The sequence below is a fragment of the Periplaneta americana genome, chromosome 6, assembly GCF_040183065.1.
Source record: "Periplaneta americana isolate PAMFEO1 chromosome 6, P.americana_PAMFEO1_priV1, whole genome shotgun sequence".
Lineage (NCBI taxonomy): Eukaryota > Metazoa > Arthropoda > Insecta > Blattodea > Blattidae > Periplaneta > Periplaneta americana.
In genome coordinates this window covers 2,357,908-2,380,310 of record NC_091122.1, presented here as the reverse complement: position 1 = coordinate 2,380,310, position 22,403 = coordinate 2,357,908, and the positions used below count along the sequence as shown (strand labels likewise).

At 37.4% G+C, this 22,403-nt stretch overlaps 1 protein-coding gene across 4 annotated transcripts in view; it reads right to left on the bottom strand.

Moving 5' to 3' along the window:
- Pfrx (6-phosphofructo-2-kinase/fructose-2,6-biphosphatase) overlaps positions 1-22,403 on the bottom strand; it is a 137,616-nt gene that overhangs the window by 100,421 nt on the left and 14,792 nt on the right. The window contains exon 1 of one of the 4 annotated variants that reach the window (XM_069827307.1): positions 5,197-5,373. The exons of the other annotated variants lie outside the window; for them this stretch is intronic. Coding sequence (XP_069683408.1) covers positions 5,197-5,266 — 70 coding nt within the window. The 5' untranslated portion in view covers positions 5,267-5,373. Of the gene's footprint in view, positions 1-5,196; positions 5,374-22,403 lie in introns of those variants that run through there. 4 annotated transcript variants of the gene reach the window in all.

Sequence of the window (22,403 nt, the reverse complement as noted above, 5' to 3'; positions counted from 1 at the left end):
CAAAGTGTGTCATGACGTCACTGTTGATGAGTCAGCGATTTGAAGCGAGTTTCAGGTTTTATGTCAGAGAAGTTGCCTATTAATCAAGGCGTTCAATCTGAACTTGAGAACGTGTACGGTATAACTTGAACGTCGTAGCAACAGATGGCGGTCTGTACGGTCTGTGTGCCACCATAACCTCTTTCGAACTGTGTTTTGCGCGGCCAAGTCGTACGCAGGGTATTTGTTATCATCGGTTGCGTACGGTAACATTCCACAACACAAATTAAATGATCCGTGTCCATGTTGACCGTCGAAGTTAATGTCAACAAATAGGCTACGTAAGTAATCGTCTTAACCCTCTCCCCATATCCCGACAGTAAGAAAAAACTCACCTCAGTACACGTTTCGAAACAGTTCACATTCCTGCCACTACCGGCGTTACCGTACGTATTGGTAAGCACTCTTCTGAATGAACACCGTACTTGCTAGGCAACTTCTCTAGCAGATACGTAATACACATCTGCAGAAATGTAGGAAGATTAAATTCTCCAGGCTCATCGACTAGCCACGTGACGGCATACAGCGAGCCATGACACACTTTGAACTGAACACCCAGTATTATGATGAAAGATGAGTGGAGCGGAGAAAAATTCTCTCCGGCAACGGGATTTGAACCCGGGTTTTCAGCTCTACGTGCTGACGCTCTATCCACTAACCACACCGGATTCCCATCCCGTTGTCGGATCGAATCCTGTCAGTTTAAGTTCCACCTCTAGTGGCCTACCCTCATGCACCGCGTCATAGATGTATGACAGTGGCACAATGTCCACAAACATGTGCAGAGGTGCACTCGTTATGAGTGACTAAGTGGCCGGGATCCGACGGAATAAGCGCTGGGAATCCGGTGTGATTTAGTGGATAGAGCATCAGCACGTAGAGCTGAAAACCTGGGTTCAAATCCCGGTGCCGGAGAGAATTTTTCTCCGTTCCACTCATCTTTCATCATATGACGCAGAATATCTGCACGGAAATATCATATGTACTTCGGTACATTATAATAATGTATAATATATACTATGTTTTTAATTTTGGATATTAAAAATTATGGCAGGGCATAGGCGGAGTTATGGGAGGCGGCATGGGGGGCACTGCAGTCTGAAGTCTTGTTTTATTTTCTATTAACGTTAGAAAATATTGAATTCAAAATATTTTTTTTTTGCTTTTGTTTATGATTAAAGTTCCTGTGCTCAAACTGACGAATTACTGTCTTCAGATCATGTGTCTGGACTATAATATTAATTATTTTAAATTTCCGAATGTATAAGAATTCCTATACCCCTTTTGATGAATGGAAGCACTGTAATATTTCTTTTGTAACAGCCTGTACTCATGTGTTAGAAGTCTACAAGTAAAGCGGTCACTTGAAGAAATATGAATAACATACTGCAGATCAATGCAGAAAAAAAGAAAAGTAGAAAAGTGATCCTAGTACAATGTGTAAATTTAAAGACGAGAGATTAAGTAAAATAATTAGAGTTTACATTTCATATGATATCTTCAGGAAGGTAAGCTTCAGATAAGTTTCTGTTAGCACTGTTACGTAGTGTTATTGTATGCATGTGTTTGTGTATGACAAAAAAAGGGAGAGATTGTTTTAAGTTATGCCCTATTATAATTTGTAGTAGACCTACAGTTCAAGCCCTGCAAAATTCGGTCCGAAACATCGCGGATGTGGACGTAACACTGTAAGAAGCATGCCCCCCGAAAATACCTTTATTAAAGGATCATATTCCGATATATTATACCACGGTTAAGCTGTAACGGGGGAGGAGGTTAACAATGTTGCCCATAACATTATTATATCGGGATTCTATGGTTTTTCTTTGTCCCTCCCCCAAGGAAATAGTTCTCTCTCAGCCTATGTGGCAGATGTATATACAGAGGTGTGAAAATTATTAGAATAATCTTAATTCTAAAGGTTTTTTAATAGTTCCTTCACAAATATTCATTGAATTGATGAATATTGGTATATAATATTACTATACTGATGTAGGATATATTTACTACTAACAATGCCGGAAAGCATTGTTGTACATTGGTATTTTTCTTATTTTACAATTATGGGAATTCAGAAATTATATTATGTTGGTGGAATTGGAAACATCAAAAATTAATTAAACAAATTGTTCTTTGCGTTTACATTGTTGTGAAGGTTCAAATGTACGTATACATCTGTTTTGTGTATATAATTTTTTATGTTTCCAATTCCGCCAACATAATATAATAATTTCTGAATTCCTATAACAATTGTAAAATAAGAAAAATACCAATGTACAACAATGCTTTCCGGCATTGTTATAGTAAATATATCCTACATCAGTGTAGTAATATATACCAATATTCATCAATTCAATTAATATTTGTGAAGGAACTATTAAAAAAACTTTAAAATTAAGATTATTCTAATAATTTTCACACCTCTGTACACGTCGAAATCAACCAATGTTACATTATAAAGGTACTGCTACCACTTCCACTCTGTCAGCAAAGATGGAAGAAGAAGATATTGGAGATGTGAGGATCGACAGAATTGTAAAGCAAGAAGCACGACTGGGATTGAATTAAATGACATCGCTATACGTGACTTTCATAATCACATATTTAATATAATAAATAATGCTTTCAAAAATCTGGGTTTTATTATTAGAAATTCAAAAACTTTACAAAACACTTCGACTATGACACTCCTTTTAACTGTCATGTTCCCGCTAAATTGGAATATGCCTCTGTAATTTGGTCACCCACTTGCAAATCACATAGTAATCAAATTGAAAAAATTAAAAAACGATTCTCTAGATATCTGTATTTTAGAAGATATCATTGTTCAGCTCTCCATAACAAAATTTCATACAACAATCTACTTTCTGAATTTAATTTAATGTCTCTTGGAAGTCGTAGATTACTTGCTGAGCAACTTGTATTGTATAAAATATTCAACGGCCTACTGGATAACAGCGAAATATTATCACAAATCCTGCTTAACGCTAGAACATCACATTTAAGAAATCGTCAATTGTTATATTATAAAAAACCAAACACTTCATCACATAAAAATTCATCAGTGTTAAAAATGTGTTCAAATTTCAATGAAATGTGTAAAACATGAGATCTAGATTTCTGCATTTCTTACATGGAATACAAACATTTTCTTATTAATATACTGAAGGTAGTTGATTTTATATAATATTGCTAGCCTATTTGTTACTCTGTAATTTGCCAATTATAGCTACATTTTACATTTTTGGCTATGATATCTATATTTAACTATTTTTCATTTATTTTATTTTGTACTAGCCGTACCCATGCGCTCCGCTGCACCCGTTAGAAATAAATATAAAGTAATTACATAATTAAAATAGGACATTTGATCCAGGAACATTCGTGTTTGATAGAAGGATAAATCGTTTATTATGTTACTTAATTTAAACTGAATTAAAAAATTAAAATCATATCATTTTGATCCAGAGACACTCATTTGGTCATAAAAATTAGTTTAGGAAATACAGGAAACGAATGTACACAATAGCCTATCAAGTTTTCTGTGCATAAGAAGCTATTTTAATCTTACCTGTCCTCGATTCACTCAGAAGTTACTGTGATAAAATTATAGCATTATGTCCATCTAGAGAAACTACACTTTCCAATGGTGAAATAATAATTAATTATACAAATCGGTTAATTTAGCTTCCGATATTACTTCATACAAACACAGAAACATTCTCTGTAGGCTATCTTTCATAATAAAAAACAAATGACTTCGTCTATAAGGGGCCTTGGACAACAACAATAGAAAGCTATGAAACATAGCCTAGAGAGAGAATGTTTCTGTGTTTGTATGAAGTAATATCGAAAGCTAAATTAACCGATTTGTATAATTAATTATTATTTCACCATTTGAAAGTGTAGTTTCTCATAATATAATATACTATAATATAATTTAATTTAAGTTATTTGAAGGGTTCAGAATCATAGTGGGCCAAGCGCCATTTACTGAATACGTAGAAAACAAGGGTTAAAATTAAGTTATTACCATAATTCAATGGAAACCTATAACAAGTAAAATAAACTATAGGTACACATTAAATCTAAATGATGTCAATCTTCATTAAACTATGGTTGCATGTAATAAAAATTAAGAAACATGTTAAAGAAATTGTCATTGCACCAAATGAGTGCCTCTGGACCAAAATGATCGCATTTTAATTATTTGCATGCAATTTAAATTAAGTAACATATAAAACGATTTATTCTTCTATCAAACACGAATGTTCCCTGGATCAAATGTCCTATTTTAATTATGTAATTACTTTATATTTATTTCTAACGGGTGCAGCGGAGCGCACGGGTACGGCTAGTATCAACATAATGCAGGTGTGGAGGGCGAGGTTAGGGAAGTTATGAATGACCGTAAGAGAAGAAAATCCCAACGAACCTCCGGCACGAGTCATGCGTGCAGCTCATTTCAGTCTGATAGTTCGTAATTTTTTTAATGATCGATTTCCCCAAAGATGTATTGGTGGAAGGGGATTCATTGCATGGCCTGCTCGATCGACTGATTTGAATCCAATGGATTTCTTCGTCTGGGGACATTTAAAGTCCCTGGTTTATGCGACTCCTGTACTTAATGTTGATATTCTGAGAACGTATCCAAATGGATTTCACGAAATACGAAACACTCCAGGAATTTTCAACAGAGTACGCCAGAGCATGTAACGCAGGTTTAGGGGACACATCGAAGCAGGAGGAAGCCACTTCGAGCAATTTTTGTAACATTAAAGTTTGTCTTGTAACTCTGAAATAAATTATTTTGAGACCAATGTTCATATGAACCTTTTGTAATGTTTTGGTGTTAGGAACACGTCCCCGAAATATTTGACACCAATTTAGATACACTCTGTATAGTGTATTTTTTTCTCTGCTTATTTCTATTATTGTATTTGTATTCCTGGTGTTGTGCAAGAGAAGGCCTGATGGCCTTAACTACACCAGAATAAATAAATAAATAAATAAATAAATAAATAAATAAATAAATAAATAAATAAAATAAATACATAAATGCCTTATTGGTGTTCAGACAGTTTACTAGACAATGAAATCGCTTCCACAGAATCCAGCGGCATGCAGCTGGAGGTCCGCGGTTGAAAGCTCACTCACCGATCCAGCTGTGAAGTCCTCCTCGCGTCAGCACAACCATTGCGTGGGGCAGCCAGCGTGTCTGCTGCATTTATGCGTGCAGCGACGTGACCTGCCGCAGGTGCGAAGCCTGCGAGACTGGCTGCACGTCCGCACACAAATCGGTGCAGCTCAGTTTGGGTTCATCGTGCCAGCTTTTCCTGCAGACGCTTATCTTAACAGATTGCAACTATCTGTCTGAGCGTTGCAGTGTCATTGGCATCTCTGCTGTCTGAAGATTTCGCACAACTCGGAAAGTGCGGAGTACGGAGTCCCAGGGAACTTTCCCGGTGTTGCTGTCAGGATGGTCCCCCACTACCGCCACCGTTTGCACCGGCGAACTCGCGGTGTTTCTTCGGTTTAAAACTCACACATCTTTTAACCGTGGCCCAACAGCAGATTAAAAGTCAAGGCCGACCAGACAACTGCTGGCCTCACGTCCACATGCTTTCGCAGAGATGAACGATCATTCAACAGAACAGAGATTATCGTGTGCTTAGCATGATCTTCTCCCAAGCCGTCCTAGATGGTTGCAGTAACCGGATTTCGCTATCTATCGTAGCTCCTCAAATGCATCACGTTGGGTGGGCACCGATCGCATACACTGGTCGAAATTTCATGAGAAAATTTCTTCCCCCGTGAGAACTCCAACCAGCGCGCATTCACCAACGTGAGTCCTAGGCATTATACCTTACACACGATGTAAGAGTAATGGAACGGAGAAAAATTCTCTCCGGCGCCGGGATTTGAACCCGGGTTTTCAGCTATACGTGCTGATGCTTTATCCACTAAGCCACACCGGATACCACCCCGGCGTCGGACAGAATCGTCTCAGATTAAGCTCCAACTCTTGGGTTCCCTCTAGGGGCCGCCCTCTGCACTACGTCATAGATGTCTATGAACGTAGGACCGAAGTCCCTGCATTACGTCATAGATGTCTATGAACGTAGGACCGAAGTCCCTGTACTACGTCATCTATACAGTGCTCTCATTTTACGAGGAAACTAGATCACAGCGGTGTACACTTCCCTGCGTGTTCCGTTACTACCGACAAATCAAGACATTTAGCAATTACAGAATAAAGTGTGTTCGTTTCATTTGTAATGTCCGCTACTACGATCACATTTCGCCTTCTTTCGATAAATTATTGTGGCTCAGGTTAAATGAGAGGAGAAAGTTACATTCCCTTTCTCTCTTATACCGAATTTTGCACACCTCTACTCCCTCTTACTTATCTGTCCGATTCCACAGTCTTTCTCGGTATCATAACTTAAATACTCGGTCACAATATGATAACACGCTAGAAATACCACTGCACACATCATCTCTTTATTCTTCATCTTTCACTGTTGCTACTTCTCGTCACTGGAATTCTCTGCCGCCTGAAGTCAAGGGCTGCCGAACTTTAATTTCCTTTAAATGTAAATTATAAAAATATCTTATGATGAGTTGCCAGACCTAACGCGTTGAAAATATTTAATGGAATGTGTTCCACTGTATTTATTTATTTTTTTTTTGTTTCTTATTTTTATTATCTAAATCGTGTTTATTTATCACTTAACGCCAATATGTATCCCACTGTGTTGTTTTTTTATTATTAATCTATTTTTTGTACATTTTATTCAATTGTCGGTTTCTGGTTTAATTATGTAAATCCTACTTAATTGTAATCTAATACTAATATGTATACTAATGTGTTTATTTTTATTTTTACTGCGTAATTTTTTTTTTATTGAATTGTCGGCTTCTGTTTTTATGTGATTCGTATTTGATTCTAACAACATTAATATGTATTCCACTATGTTTATTTTTATTTTATGAGGTAAATTTTATGTAACTATCTCTTTTGATCTCATTATGTACCTAAATTGTATCAGTATGTAATTCATCATCATCAGGGAACGGATTTATATGGACTAAAAATATATGAAATATGTAAATATATATGTAGTTATTTTTACCAAAATATGGAATTAAATATGGATTTTTACCAAAATATGGAATTAAATATGGACTTAAAATTATAAAAAAATGACTATGTACGTTAAATATTGGTACATTTTAATCAAACTAAACAAAAAATATAATGGACGTACCTTATCTTCCAATGTAGTTTCAACAAAACACAATTTTTATTGTCTGTTACCATAACAATAGGTTACAAACATTTCTTTCAAGTGCTGAAAAGTGAATCTTCTTCTATTGTCTCTGAGGATAGATTTATACTGACTAAAAGAGCGTTCGACGTCACAAGAAGTAACTGGTACATAATTCAATTGGGGATAAGTCCAAGTTAATCTTCACTGTTGATTCACCACTCATCACAGCAACAACCTTTTGTAGTTCTTCATATCCAGGGTTTTTTGAAAGTACAGTGTCCACCTTAGCTCTTACTGCATCTGCAACTTTACCTCTACCACGATTCAGTTGTTCCACAGTACTATTTATAATTTCAAAACTTTCAGATAGTGAAAGGTGCCTATTTTGGAGACTTTTGAGCGTTTTTATGATGCATGAAAATGTATGCTGAATGTGAGCTAAGTCATTCTTCACACTTATGTCACAGGTAACTGTTTTCGCAGTATCAATTGAGACTGCATCTTCAGAGTCCAATGCAAGGAGAACATTGTTAATAGAGTCTATATGTTCGGCATAATATTCAACTGCTTCTAGCCATGTACCCCATCTAGTTAAAATTGGCTTTGGTGGCAATGGAATTTCAGGGTACATTTCTTTCAACACGTTAACTCTACTGGGAGCTTTGAGAAATACTTTTTTCACTGATGAAATCAACAAATCTACTTTAGGGAAATTGTCTCTGACCACTTCTGCCACACGATGAAATGCATGCGCCACACAAGTAAAATGAGTCAATTTAGGATATACAACAGATAATGCTTGTCCAGCTTTGACCATATAAGGGGCAGCATCGCTAATAAAGAATAACACATTATCGTACATAATACCCTTTGGCCACAGGATACCCATAGCTTCGTTGAACAGTTTAACTATAGTTTTGTTATTGCACTTTTCTAGAACATCACAATGTAAAAGAATTCGTTCAGAATATTGTTCACTTAACAAACCGATAACTACATTACCAACAAGTCTACCTTCTTTGTCGGGAGTCTCATCAATGGAAACCCAAATTGAACTATCTTTAATTTCATCTCTTATCTTCTGTATTGTCTCATCGTAGATGGATGGAGCATACGTCTTCCTAAGTGTTGACTCATCCGGGATTGTATGTTGAGTATATTTTTCAAGGAATTCCCTGAAGACCTTATTCTTTAGTTTGTAGAGAGGAATATCAGCAGAGATGAGAGAACGGCACAGGTCGATGTTAAACTCAGATCTTACATTCGATGTTGTTGGTTGTGTTAAAAACAATTGTCTCTGCTTGGAATTTAGTTGTTTGTTGGCCTGATGTTTACTAGTTGTAATGTGTTGTTGCACCAGGAACTTTTGTGTAGATGATACTGCACACTGACACAAATTACAAAATAATATTTTATTGTCAGTTGATAAACCATCTTCTTTAAATTCTGAAATGTAACTTGTTAGTTTTGATTTTAAATTGACTGAATGACGTACTTTTGGCATATTTACCGTCTTTATAGTATGATTTACAAAACTGAACCTATGTGTACTCTGACTGGCATTTAACTGTTGAGCTGCACAACTGAAGTCTGTTAAAAATTTTAAATTAAATTAATACAGTTTTGTAACTTACTTTCCCATTGTTGATAGGACTGCTAATTTTCAAATAACTCTGATGTTAAAGGGATTACTGAACATGTGTTTAAATCTCTATTGTTGAAATGTATTTTTAAAAGTTAATGGAATTTTGTTTTGTTTTATTGTTAAACCTAATATAATATGGACTGTTTTATATGAAATATGGAAAATATATGGAAATTAACGAAAATATGTACTAAACTCTAAAATATGGAAAAATATGGAAAATAAAAGTAGGATTTTTCAACCCTACACATTGTGAAACATAAAGATAATGCAAAATATAAATTATATTAGCTTTATAAGTAAATATGTATTTACATATAAATCCTTTCCCTGGTGATGAATATTTCCAATGGTTTTACGTGGCGTGGCGATGAATATAAACAAAATCCCCAGTGTCTTATATGCGGAAATGTTCTGTCAAATCAGTCGATGGTGCCGAATAAACTAAAAAAAAAAAAATATCTATAACTGTAGTTTTCAACGTCATAATTATTTGAATCAGCATTTTCTACAGTACCATGAAAATAGTGAAAACCAAACAAAGGAACAGACTGAGGAATCCTGAAAACGTGTTTGTCAACCGTAAGACCACGTACAGAGAAACTCTGTGCAATCCACCAAGCGCAGACTTCACATTAATTTAAATTGTAGAGTTTTAAAAAACGATAATAAAAATCTTTTATCGGACAACCAGCATAGATAGGTTGGGATTTTTGACACATACCTTTTTTTTATAATGTCACTCAAGTTGCTGTTTTTTTTATTTTTTTTTTTTTACAATTTTCGATTGCGTGTTAACATCGACCTATCTACAACATTGGTTGTCCGAACTAAAAAGAAGTTATCAGTGCTTTTTCAAACGGCGTTCCGGAATCTTTTTCTTACATTTTTCATCATGAAACCGAAATATGTGTGAATAACTATGTTTTTAATATAATTTTGTTTGAATTCCGCCTAGACCTTGAAAGTTTTAGTTGGACGAAAAGGAGGTTAAAAAGAAAAAATTCCCGTTCAGTGAACAGTAATCATATTCCCGTCTGCTATATAATATTTCACAGGGAGTTCCAGCACTTTTTCTCCAGAAGAAAAGCTTGGTTGTTATTATTATATTATTATTAATGAAAACAAATAAGTGTGTAGCGATATAGTGGTCGTTCAGTAAAGTGTGTCGTCGGTCAAAAAAGGCTGGGAACCACTGCCTTGAGTGACACGTGCCTCACAAGACGTACAGTACGGATAAGCAGCCAAAACTCATGACTCGTATTTATGCTTGTTAACCACAACTACGCAAGCGGCTGAAAACTACAAATCCAGCTCTGACAGAGGATGAGGGGGAGACAGGAAGGAAGAGAGCGTCACTTCACATCTTGGAAATAAATCACACTCCGAATCTTGACGTGCGCTGTTAAGGTGTGGGAATTAACATCTGAGTGGTTCCGGACAGACACCACATCCGGCAGGCGGACCGTCTCATTATCGCGTTCTGGACCGTGCCTCACTTTCTTCGTGGAACAGGACTGAAGAAGGACGCTCGTAGTCTTTACGTCATCACGAAATGGAAAGAAACTGGCTCGCTGCGGTACGATTGTATTAGTGTCGAATTTTATGTAACATAACAGCCTATGCATTATACAGTGTACATATCACGGTATGCAGTACTTACAGGCGGATTTGAAAGTAAAAATATTAAATACAGTGCTCTACATTCTCCAAGGAAGTCGGAAATCATAATAATGGCAATGCTGCAGAATTCAGGATTGTTGTCTACTGTTTCTAGAATGATTTCGATTGGATCCTCTAGCAACAACTGTATGGATTACATCTCTATGAAAAAGAAATTGCATTTTAAAAACAAATTATCCCTGGACCAAAACATTTTTCCCTTACATTCGGAGGTGTTCCTTGCACCAAAGGTGAACATGGGTTCAGAAGAAATTGCATTTTTAAAAAGGAATTAACCATAGGCCAAAACATTTTTCCCTACACTCAGAGATGTTCCTTGCAACAAAGGTGTACACGGTTCAGAAAAACTTACTTACTTACAAATGGCTTTTAAGGAACCCGAAGGTTCATTGCCGCCCTCACATAAGCCCGCCAGGGGTCCCTATCCTGTGCAAGATTAATTCAGTCTCTATCATCATATCCCACCTCCCTCAAATCCACTTTAATATTATCCTCCCATCTACGTCTCGGCCTCCCTAAAGGTCTTTTTCCCTCCGGCCTCCCAACTAACACTCTATATGCATTTCTGGATTCGCCCATACGTGCTACATGCCCTGCCCATCTCAAACGTCTGGATTTAATGTTCCTAATTATGTCAGGTGAAGAATACAATGCGTGCAGTTCTGTGTTGTGTAACTTACTCCATTCTCCTGTAACTTCATCCCGCTTAGCCCCAAATATTTTCCTAAGCACCTTATTCTCAAACACCCTTAACCTATGTTCCTCTCTCAAAGTGAGAGTCCAAGTTTCACAACCATACAGAACAACCGGTAATATAACTGTTTTATAAATTCTAACTTTCAGATTTTTTGACAGCAGACTGGATGATAAGAAGAAGAAATTGCATTTTAAAAATAAATTCGAAAGAACAAAGAGCTAAATTGGCTAATGCAATTTCGCTGCCTAGACTTCTTCGTCAGTTAGTTGCAATTCCAACCCCTCTTGGTCTCCTCGTTGTGCTTCTCCCCCTTCCCCCTCCATATGTTGTAGCTAATACGTTACGTCCATTTTCGGCTTTCCCCTTCGAAATTTTCTAGAGCTCCTTCAGTGGAGCAGCGAAACCCGAAAAGAGACAAGTGGCGAACAGGCTTGGAGCTCACATATTCAGTTTTTCAGAGTCCAACTCCTTTGCGATGACGTATTTTCACGTGCGTTTAAAGTTTCTCCTCCCATTTCCCCTCTCTTTCATTCAGTCGTTCGTTCGTTCATAGATTCATTCATTCATTGATAGATTCATTCATTCAGTCATTCATTCATAGATTCATTCATTCAGCCATTCATTCATTCATAGATTCATTCATTCAGTCAGCCATTCATTCATTCATAGATTCATTCAGTCAGTCATTCATTCATAGATTCATTCATTCAGTCATTCATTCATTCATTCATAGATTCATTCATTCAGTCAGTCACTCATTCATAGATTCAGTCATTCATTCATTCATAGATTCATTCATTCAGTCAGCCATTCATTCATTCATAGATTCATTCATTCACAGATTCATTCATTCATAGATTCATTCATTCATTGATAGATTCATTCATTCATTGATAGATTCATTCATTCATTGATAGATTCATTCATTCATTCATTGATAGATTCATTCATCCATCCATCCATTCATTCATTGATAAATTCATTCATCCATCCATCCATTCATTCATAGATTCATTCAGTCATTCAGTCAGCCATTCATTCATTCATAGATTCATTCATTCATTCAGTCATTCATTCATTCAGTCAGCCATTCATTCATTCATTCAGTCAGCCATTCATTCATTCATAGATTCATTCATTCAGTCAGCCATTCATTCATTCATAGATTCATTCATTAATTCAGTCAGTCATTCATTCATAGATTCATTCATTAATTCAGTCAGTCAGTCATTCATTCATAGATTCATTCATTCATTCAGTCAGCCATCCATTCATTCAGTCAGCCATTCATTCATTCATTCATTCATTCATTCATAGATTCATTCATTCAGTCATTCATTCATGTTGAATGTCATAAATTCACCTCCAGAATACAAGGCGTGTGAAATTAGGTACTTATTTAATTTGACCTCAAATAATCTTATGTTCTGAGTTTGACATCAACGAAGATCAACCTCAGGGAGCCTTTTGACAGTACATTGCCTCTCCACAAGATGGGTAATGGGTAACGTATTCGGCCAACATGTCTGAGATGTGACATCACATGAAACTGCATTCCATATCTTCTATGTCATAGCGAAAAACTTGCTAACAGGAACTTATATGGATTCCAACACAGGGTGACCCATCACGTCACAAAGCACACAAAATATTCTTAACAGGGTTAGGACTAAACAGAAGGGATGCACAACAGATCCTGGAGGTCTCAGTGCTCCTCCCTTTCAGACACCAAGAACAAGATCGAACTTTATACAAGCGGATCATCAAACAATGACGACCAGAGTGACAACGCTGATTTAATTATCTCTTCAGACACCTGTTGAGTAATCCCAATTAGAGGCAGGCCATCAGTCAGACTGCTGGCCGCAATGGCAGTTTCCACACAGATGATGATAAAACAAACAGCTTCAACATCAACGTGTACAACACTCACAAGACAATGACGTTTCTGTTTCTAACTGTAAAGACAAGTACACAACGATGACCGCAATACGATCTCATTACACTTTTACGAGAAGGTAACATTTTTATAAATAATTGATTAAATAGCGATCTTACTCGTGTTAATTATGTAAGCATGTGCGGCTTACAGCTGTTTCGGTGCTACTTGACACCATCCTCAGAGCCTTCTGTGTCTCGGCGTCATCTCAACTTCGCTGCCTGTTGTGTGGGTGCGTTTGTGTGATGAAGAGTTGAGTCAAATAGTGTGTGTGTTCTGAAATTGATCTGTGTGTTGTGTATTTGATCAGGTGTGTTTTAGTGTCTCTATATATTTCATATTGTTCTAGTGTGTTGAGTTTTTGGTTTTTGGGTTGTATGTGTAGGATTTCCATGTCTGTATTTATGTTACTGTATGTGTGGTTAGCATTGGTTATGTGTTCGGCATATGTAAATTAGAACAATATGAAATATACAGACACACTAAAACACACCCTAATCAAATACTCAACACACAGATCAATTTCAGAACACACACACTATTTGACACAACTCATCACACGAACGCACCCACACAACAGGCAGCGAAGTTGAGATGACGCCGAGACACAGAAGGCTCTGAGGATGGTGTCAAGTAGCACCGAAACAGCTGAAAGCCGCACATGCTTACATAATTGTTTATAATAATTTATTTCCTCGAACTAAGAAAATCTCAAAAATTACAAGTCTCCACTATCGATCAAATTCCAGCAGAATTAATATAAAATAGTGGAAGCGCATTATCTAGCGAAATTTATAAGCTTGTACTTTCTATGGAAAAGGGAATTGTACCAGAACAATGGAAGGGGTCCATAATTGTACCTATCTTTAAAAGAGGAAAAAAACTAACTGTAGTAACTTTCGAGGAATATCGCTTTTGTTGACGTCGTATAAAATTTTGTCTCTGAGAAGATTAACTCCATATGTAGATAAAATTATTGGGGATCAATGTGGTTTTAGGCGTAATAGATCGACTATTGACAAGATTTTCTGTATTCGACAGATATTGGAGGAAAAATGAGAGTATAAGGGCACAGTACATCAGTTATTTCAAAAAGGCATATGACTCTGTTAAGAGAGAAGATTTATATATTCTTATTGAATTTGGTATTCGCAAGAAACTAGTTCGATTAATTAAAATGTGTCTCAGTGAAACGTACAGCAGAGTTCGTATAGGTCAGTTTCTATCTGATGCTTTTCCAATTCACTGTGGGCTAAAGCAAGGAGATGCACCATCACCTTTACTTTTTAACTTTGCTCTAGAGTATGCCATTAGGAAAGTTCAGGATAACAGAGAGGGTTTGGAATTGAACGGGTTACATCAGCTGCTTGTATATGCGGATGACGTGAATATGTTAGGAGAAAATCCATAACTATTACGGAAAACACGGGAATTTTACTTGAGGCATGTAAAGCGGTTGGTTTGGAAGTAAATTCCGAAAAGACAAAGTATATGATTATGTCTCGTGACCAGAATATAAAAATATAAAAATATAAAAATTGGAAATTTATCCTTTGAAGGGGTGGAAAAGTTCAAATATCTTGGAGCAACAGTAACAAATATAAATGACACTCGGGAGGAAATTAAACACAATAAATACAGGAAATGCTTGCTATTATTGGGTTTAAAAGTTTTTTTCTTTCTTTCTCGCTGTTATTTATACTCGCTTTAACATCTCTGGTCATATCGCGAGTTAATCTTTTGGTTGAAATCCGAAGGCCTGTGTACTATTGTTGAGACTGGTTCTATTGTTGTGAACTAGATGGCGACTGTATATGTATTACTGATTTGTTATGAATATGATTTCGGTGATGAATGAGGCCGGTGATATTCAAGGATGTTGTGGCCCGAATTTCCTGGAATTTTCCTCACGGTTGAGAGCAAACCCTGAAAAACCTCAACTCGACCGGGAATCGAACTCGGGCCCTCTGCGTAAGAGACCAGCATGCTGACCTCTACACCACAGAGGTGGTCGAGAAGCTTTTGTCACCCAGTCTGCTCTCAAAAAATCTTAAAGTTAGAATTTGTAAAACAGTTATATTACCGGTTGTTCTGTATGGTTGTGAAACTTGGACTCTCACTTTGAGAGAGGAACATAGGTTAAGGGTATTTGAGAATAAGGTGTTCAGAAAAATATTTGGGGCTAAGAGGGATGAAGTTACAGGAGAATGAAGAAAGTTACACAACGCAGAACTGCACGCATTGTATTCTTCACCTGACATAATTAGGAACATTAAATCCAGACGTTTGAGATGAGCAGGGCATGTAGCACGTATGAGCGAATTCAGAAATGCATATAGAGTGTTAGTTGGGAGGCCGGAGGGAAAAAGACCTTTGGGGAGGCCGAGACGTAGATGGGAAGATAATATTAAAATGGATTTGAGGTAGGTGGGATATGATGGTAGAGACTGGATTAATCTTGCTGAGGATACGGACCAATGGCGGGCTTATGTGAGGGCGGCAATGAACCTCTAGGTTCCTTAAAAGTATTATTCAAAAGATATAGATAAATGAAATCATTTAATGTGCACCAAATAAGATGATGAACTTTCTTCTTCATCATATTGTAAATGACATTAGTGTTTATAGTTTATTATTATTCAAAAGACGTACATAAATGCATGTTTATTTCCAGTTTTTAGGCCATAGAAATCCGAGCCCCTACTTATAATGATGTCACGTGTCACCAGTATCGGCTGCATCGTCTTATAGTCTGGGCTGGAAGAGGCATTCGGGTAGGCAATCTCTCCAACGCATTTCAATTGTCTTCGTAGTAGATTGTTACTAGTCAAGGCAAATGTTTCTAATATTAGGACCCATTGGCATACGATCCATTTTCCATTTACCCGCCTCCTACACGCGGGACAAAAATAATTCAGTTGAAGCCAAAAATTTAACGAAGGTTTAACAAATTGAAACATGACATTTCTACCTGAGCGTGGCGATGACAGAAACCGCGGAGCAGTGGTTAACGGAACCCGGGTTGAAGCGTTCTGAAAGAGCTTTTAATATCAATGTATTGTGAACGATAGGAAATAAAACCCAGTCGGTCCTCGACTTCCTGCATCCATTGGTCAGAACTTTTCAGTGCCAAAGAACATCAATCCTTGATTGGTCGGTTTTAAGAAACGGCAACACCATACGCGCATCGGCTGCAGTAACAGCTGTAGTTGATGTTTTTGGAACGTAGTGTAGCAAGTTGCAGTTTGGACTCTGTGCGTCTTACCTGTCAGACAAATGCTTGAATGGAGAGAACCCGCCAGGTCCAGCTGGGAAGACTTATATGTCAGTCAGTAGTGTGAATCCTTTGAGTTCAATTCTCTACAGTGCACTTCCTCGTTTTGTTACCAGGAATTTGGAATGCCCTGATGTTCGACGAAACGGAATGTAGAAAGAGTGATGGAACGGAGAAAAATTCTCTCCGGCGCCGGGATTTGAACCCGGATTTTTCAGCTCTACGTGCTGATGCTTTAGAAAAATTCTCTCCGGCATCAGCACGTAGAGCTGAAAACCCGGGTTCAAATCCCGGCGCCGGAGAGAATTTTTCTCCGTTCCATCACTCTTTCATCATAAGATGACGCAGAATATCTGCATGGAAATATCATATGTACTTCGGTACATCAAAATATATAGGAATGTAGAAAGTTCTAACATCGAAAGATGATTACGATTCATTCATTCATTCATAGCTTTCTGTCCAAGGATAGATCTGTCACTGCAAACCCAGCAGTATCCAATCTTTCCTATTTTCAGCCTTCTTCTTTGTCTCCTCATATGATCCATATATCTTAATGTCGTCTATCATCTGATATCTTCTTCTGATCCAAACTCTTTCTCCCGTTCACCATTCCTTCCAGTGCATCCTTCAGTAGGCAGTTTCTTCTCAGCCATTGACCCAGCCAATCCCTTTTCCTCTTTCTGATCAGTTTCAGCATCATTCTTTCTTCACCCACTCTTTCCAACACAGCTTCATTTCTTACTCTCTCTGTCCATTTCACACACTCCATTCTTCTCCATATCCACATTTCAAATGCTTCTAGTCGCTTCTCTTCACTTCGTCGTAATGTCCATGTTTCTGCCCTTTACGACGCCAAACTACACACAAAGCATTTCACTAGTCTTCTCCTTAGTTCTTTTTCCAGAGGTCCGCAGAAGATGCTCCTTTTTCTATTTAAAGCTTCCTTGGCCATTGATATCCTCCTTTTGACTTCCTGGCAGCAGCTCATGTTACTGCTTATAGTACACCCCAAGTATTTGAAGCCGTCCACTTGCTCTACTGCCTCATTTAGAATTCGCACGTTTACCTTCTTCACTTTTCTTCCTATGACCATGGTCTTCGTCTTGTTTGCATTTATCTTCATCCCATACTGCTCACAGCTGTCATTTAGCTCCAGTAGCATATCCCTTAGTATCATCTCCTCTTCTGCTAACAACGCCATATCATCAGCAAATCTTATGCATTTTATTTTTCCTCCTACTATCACTCCTCCCATATTCTGAAAACAGTTCTTCACTAAATCCTCAAAGTACATGTTGAACAGGGTACGTGATAAAGGGTATCCTTGATGTACTCCTCTCCCCATTCCACTTTTTCTGACATTTCTGCTATTCTGGCTTTGAATCCTTATTTCACATAAATATTACTGAATAGTCTCCTGTCTTTCCAATTCACATCAATTTTCTCCCCATCAGTTTATTACAATCCACTCTGTCAAATGCTTTTTCTAAATCTAAGAATACTACATACACTTCTTTATTATTCTCTAAGTATCTTTCGCCGGTTGTTCGCAGCAATCCAATTACATCTGTCATACGTTTTCGCTTTCTGAAGCCAAATTACTCTATGATTATGATAATACGTAATTAATTCTGCTGTTTCTTGCGAATTTTGTCAGGAGTCCGTAAAAGCTCCACATCATACTAGACTGAGCAACGAATACTTAGTGGACACCCTACATTACCACGTAAAGCTTTTCACTATTATCATAAAGGACGATGGGATTTGGGACTAGATGGATATGCTCCGTCGGCCTCGGAACGGGACATGTTTGACCCGCCCTCGAATAGGAAGAAGAAAATGACACGCTTTTCATTAATGGTAGTGATTGTAAAGCCTTTAAACTATTTGGATTTAGAATATTCGCAACGAAAAGTATAAACAATTCGCATAATAAGATTAGTATCTCCGAAACATAGGGACCTATAGACACAGGGATTTAACATGGAAAATGAATTATTTGTAAATACTATCTTGCCTGTATGTTTGGTTCTCAGGGAAATTTGTATAAGGGAAAATGTTACAGAGGTTATGTTATTATTGCAGATTCATTTTTTTTTTAATGCTCACATGTAACTTCCTGAAACCTAATAATGTACGTACATAAAAAAAAAACACTAATTTCTTTTTAAATTTGAACCTTATTTTTGCACCAAAATCTTACTTACTACTTACTTACTGGGTTCTAAGTAACCCGGAGGTTCATTGCCGCCCTCACATAAGCCCGCCATTGGTCCCTATCCTGAGCAAGATTAATCCAGTCCCTATCATCATATCCCACCTCCCTCAAATCCATTTTAATATTATCTTCCCATCTACGTCTCGGCCTCCCCAAAGGTCTTTTCCCCTCTGGCCTCCCAACTAACACTCTATATGCATTTCTGGATTCGCCCATACGTGCTACATGCCCTGCCCATCTCAAACGTCTGGATTTTATGTTCCTAATTATGTCAGGTGAAGGATACAATGCGTGCAGCTCTGCGTTGTGTAACTTTCTCCATTCTCCTGTAACTTCATCCCTCTTAGCCCCAAATATTTTCCTAAGCACCTAATTCTCAAACACCCTTAACCTACGTTCCTCTCTGAAAGTGAGAGTCCAAGTTTCACAACCATACAGAAGAACCGGTAATATAACTGTTTTATAAATTCTAACTTTCAGATTTTTTGACAGCAGACTGGATGACAAAAGCTTCTCAACCGAATAATAACAGGCATTTCCCATATTTATTCTGTGTTTAATTTCCTCCCGAGTACCATCTATATTTGTTACTGTTGCTCCAAGATATTTGAACTTCCCCATCTTTTCAAAAGATAAATTTCCAATTTTTATATTTCCATTTCGTACAATATTCTCGTCACGAAAGAAGATCTATGGTTAAAGAAAAACTGAATGACAACCCTAATGATTTTTGTGAGGATCTCGCTCAGGAAAATTCGAGGATGACAAGCATGGTGAAAGATGGATTCAGTGTGTCAGTTGTGATACCTTTCAAAATACAGAAATAACTTTAATTGTTTGGGTTATAAGTATGAATCCGACTGAGAAATTAAAAATTTCACTGAATATGTCTAAATATTTTGAATTTAAGACTATCACAAAATTACCTTGGTACTATCACTAAATTATACCAACCCTTCTAGAGTGACTATTTTTGTTTTAATTTGTATTGCTTGTTTGCAATTATTGTATAAATTTATTTGAGGTAAAAATGCTGACATGTAACTTCCTGAAACTTAACAATGTACTGTACGTACATAAAAAAAAACGCGCATTTCTTTTTAAATTTGAACCTTATTTTTGCACCAAAATCTTAGTATCACGAAATTAGCCAAGTTTACCCTAAATACCCACTTTTTGTGGAAGTGGTAAGAATCACTCGTTTCAACCAGAAGTAATAGTACCACGCCAGGGGAAGTTATGATGTACTGCTCCGAAAAACGAGTTTTCCGTCTCCGTAACTCAAACCGAAATAGCCCACTCTTGGGGATACGTCTCTACGTCATTGTGCGAACTACGATAAGTGCGCAGAATGGGTGACGCGGAATGAATGCGTTAATATGCCATGTCTAAACATAACGAAACGCGAGATCGATTGGCACTCACTGCAGTTACAGCCTATGCATCTGAGCATGCTTAGGTCGTGATCCACACTCGATTCAAAGAAGATAAACGTATTATCAACGCGGAAATCCGTAACATGCAAAACAAATATTGATGGTGTGTGCAAGAGTCCAACTGTTCTTCAAGCTTAAAAAGCGACACTATACTGAAATTACTAACTTCCATGTTTTTAAAGCTAAATTCACAGAACTTTTATCACTGATGTATCTGGTTAATAATAATAATGTACATGTATCAAATGTCATCACTCTATGATAAGTGGGGGGCAAAGGCTAATTGGGATTTTCCGGTCTCTGATCGGGTCAGAAACCCTGATAGAACTGATATTTAACCCTTGCGGAGAATTTCGCTGAAGTCCAGAGGGCCCTATTAGTCAAATCCACTCTCCTCACCTCCACGCTGGGGCCCTTTGGGATCTTTTAAGAAGCGAAAAAGAGAGTGGTGTGCGGAAAGCAATGGGAAGCTACCGCATTTATCTTTCCCAAGAAAAACTGCAAACTGGGTCATTGGCTGAGAAGGAACTGCCTACTGAAGGATGCACTGGAAGGAATGGTGAACGGGAGAAGAGTTCGGGGCAGAAGAAGATATCAGATGATAGACGACATTAAGATATATGGATCATATGAGGAGACAAAGAGGAAGCCAGAAAATAAGAAAGGTTGGAGAATGCTGGGTTTGCAGTGAAAGACCTGTCTTTGGGCAGAACACTTATGTATGTATGTATGTATGTATGTATGTATGTACGTATGCATGCATGCATAAGTGGTTTGAATTTTATTAATAGGTACCTTAATAAAATAATGTATCGTATTTTTAACTGATATTCACTTAAATGATTCTTTATACACATTGGAACAAACATTACTATTGGGTTTTTCTGTACAGTGAATCGGTATATTGCTAGGAATTTTTGATGATTATTAATATTTTTATTTTTTATTCTTTAATAAAAAAATTCTGGGGCGGCCGGGTAGCTCAGTTGGTAGAGCAGCTGACTACGGACTGGAAGGTCCGGGGTTCGATCCCAGGTGGTGACAGGATTTTTTCTCGTTGCCAAACTTTCAGAATGGCCTTCTGTAAAAATTGAGTACTGGGTGTTTCCGGGGGTAAAAGGCGGTCAGAGCGTGGTGCCGACCACACCACCTCATTCTAGTGCCGAGGTCATGGAAAGCATGGGGCTCTACCTCCATGCCCCCCAAGTGCCTTCATGGCATGTTACGGAGATACCTTTTTTTTTTCATTCTAGTGCCGAGGTCATGCAAAGCATGGGGCTCTACCTCTATGCCCCCCAAATGCCTTCATGGCATGTTAAGGGCATAACTTTACCTTTTTTACCTTTTTAATAAAAAAATTCTAATAATTTACTGATCAATTTTACAGCAAAAACCTGTAGTAAGTTTCGATCCCATGTATATATGAATGCATATAAGTGAATATCAATTAAGAATAATGTAAATTGTGGCGAAAGGAACTTTTTATATAAAACGATTCAGTGAATAATTTCGAGGGAAAAATTGTTCCGGGGTCGGGCATCGAACCCGGGACCTTTGGTTCAACGTACAAACGCTCTACCAACTGAGCTACCCGGGAACTCTACCAGACACCGATCCAATTTTTCCCTCAATACCCACAGACCTCAAAGTGGGCTGACAACCGTCAAGCAACCAACATTGAGTGCACACTAACTCTGTGTGACTTAAATTGTGGTTTTCTGTTAACAAACAGTGACGTGTATTATGTAACTATTAAGTTATATCTGAAAGCTTGATTTGCGAAAGCGATTCATTATTTCAATATCATAGGCGGCTGAAATTTTGTACATTTGTTATTATTAACCAGATATACCAGTGATAAAAGTTTGGTGAATCTAGCTTCATAAGTTTGGTAGTTATTGATTTCATTATTACGAACCCTTAAAAATATGAAACTTGGAAATTTTAGTACAGTGTCTACTTAAGCCAGTTTCTATCACCAAGAAATTCCAGAAAAATTTCACGGCCGTATAGGTGGTTAATTCTACCATCACACAAAGCTTAAGATTTCTGAGTTGCAAGTGGATGGATATTTCGAGCATCGTTATAGATAAGTTATGCTTAGGTAAGTTCACTTAAAATATTTACGATATTCACCCATTTGAAGGACAGATAACTTAACTTATACGAGACATGGCGAAGCACGTGGTTGAAAA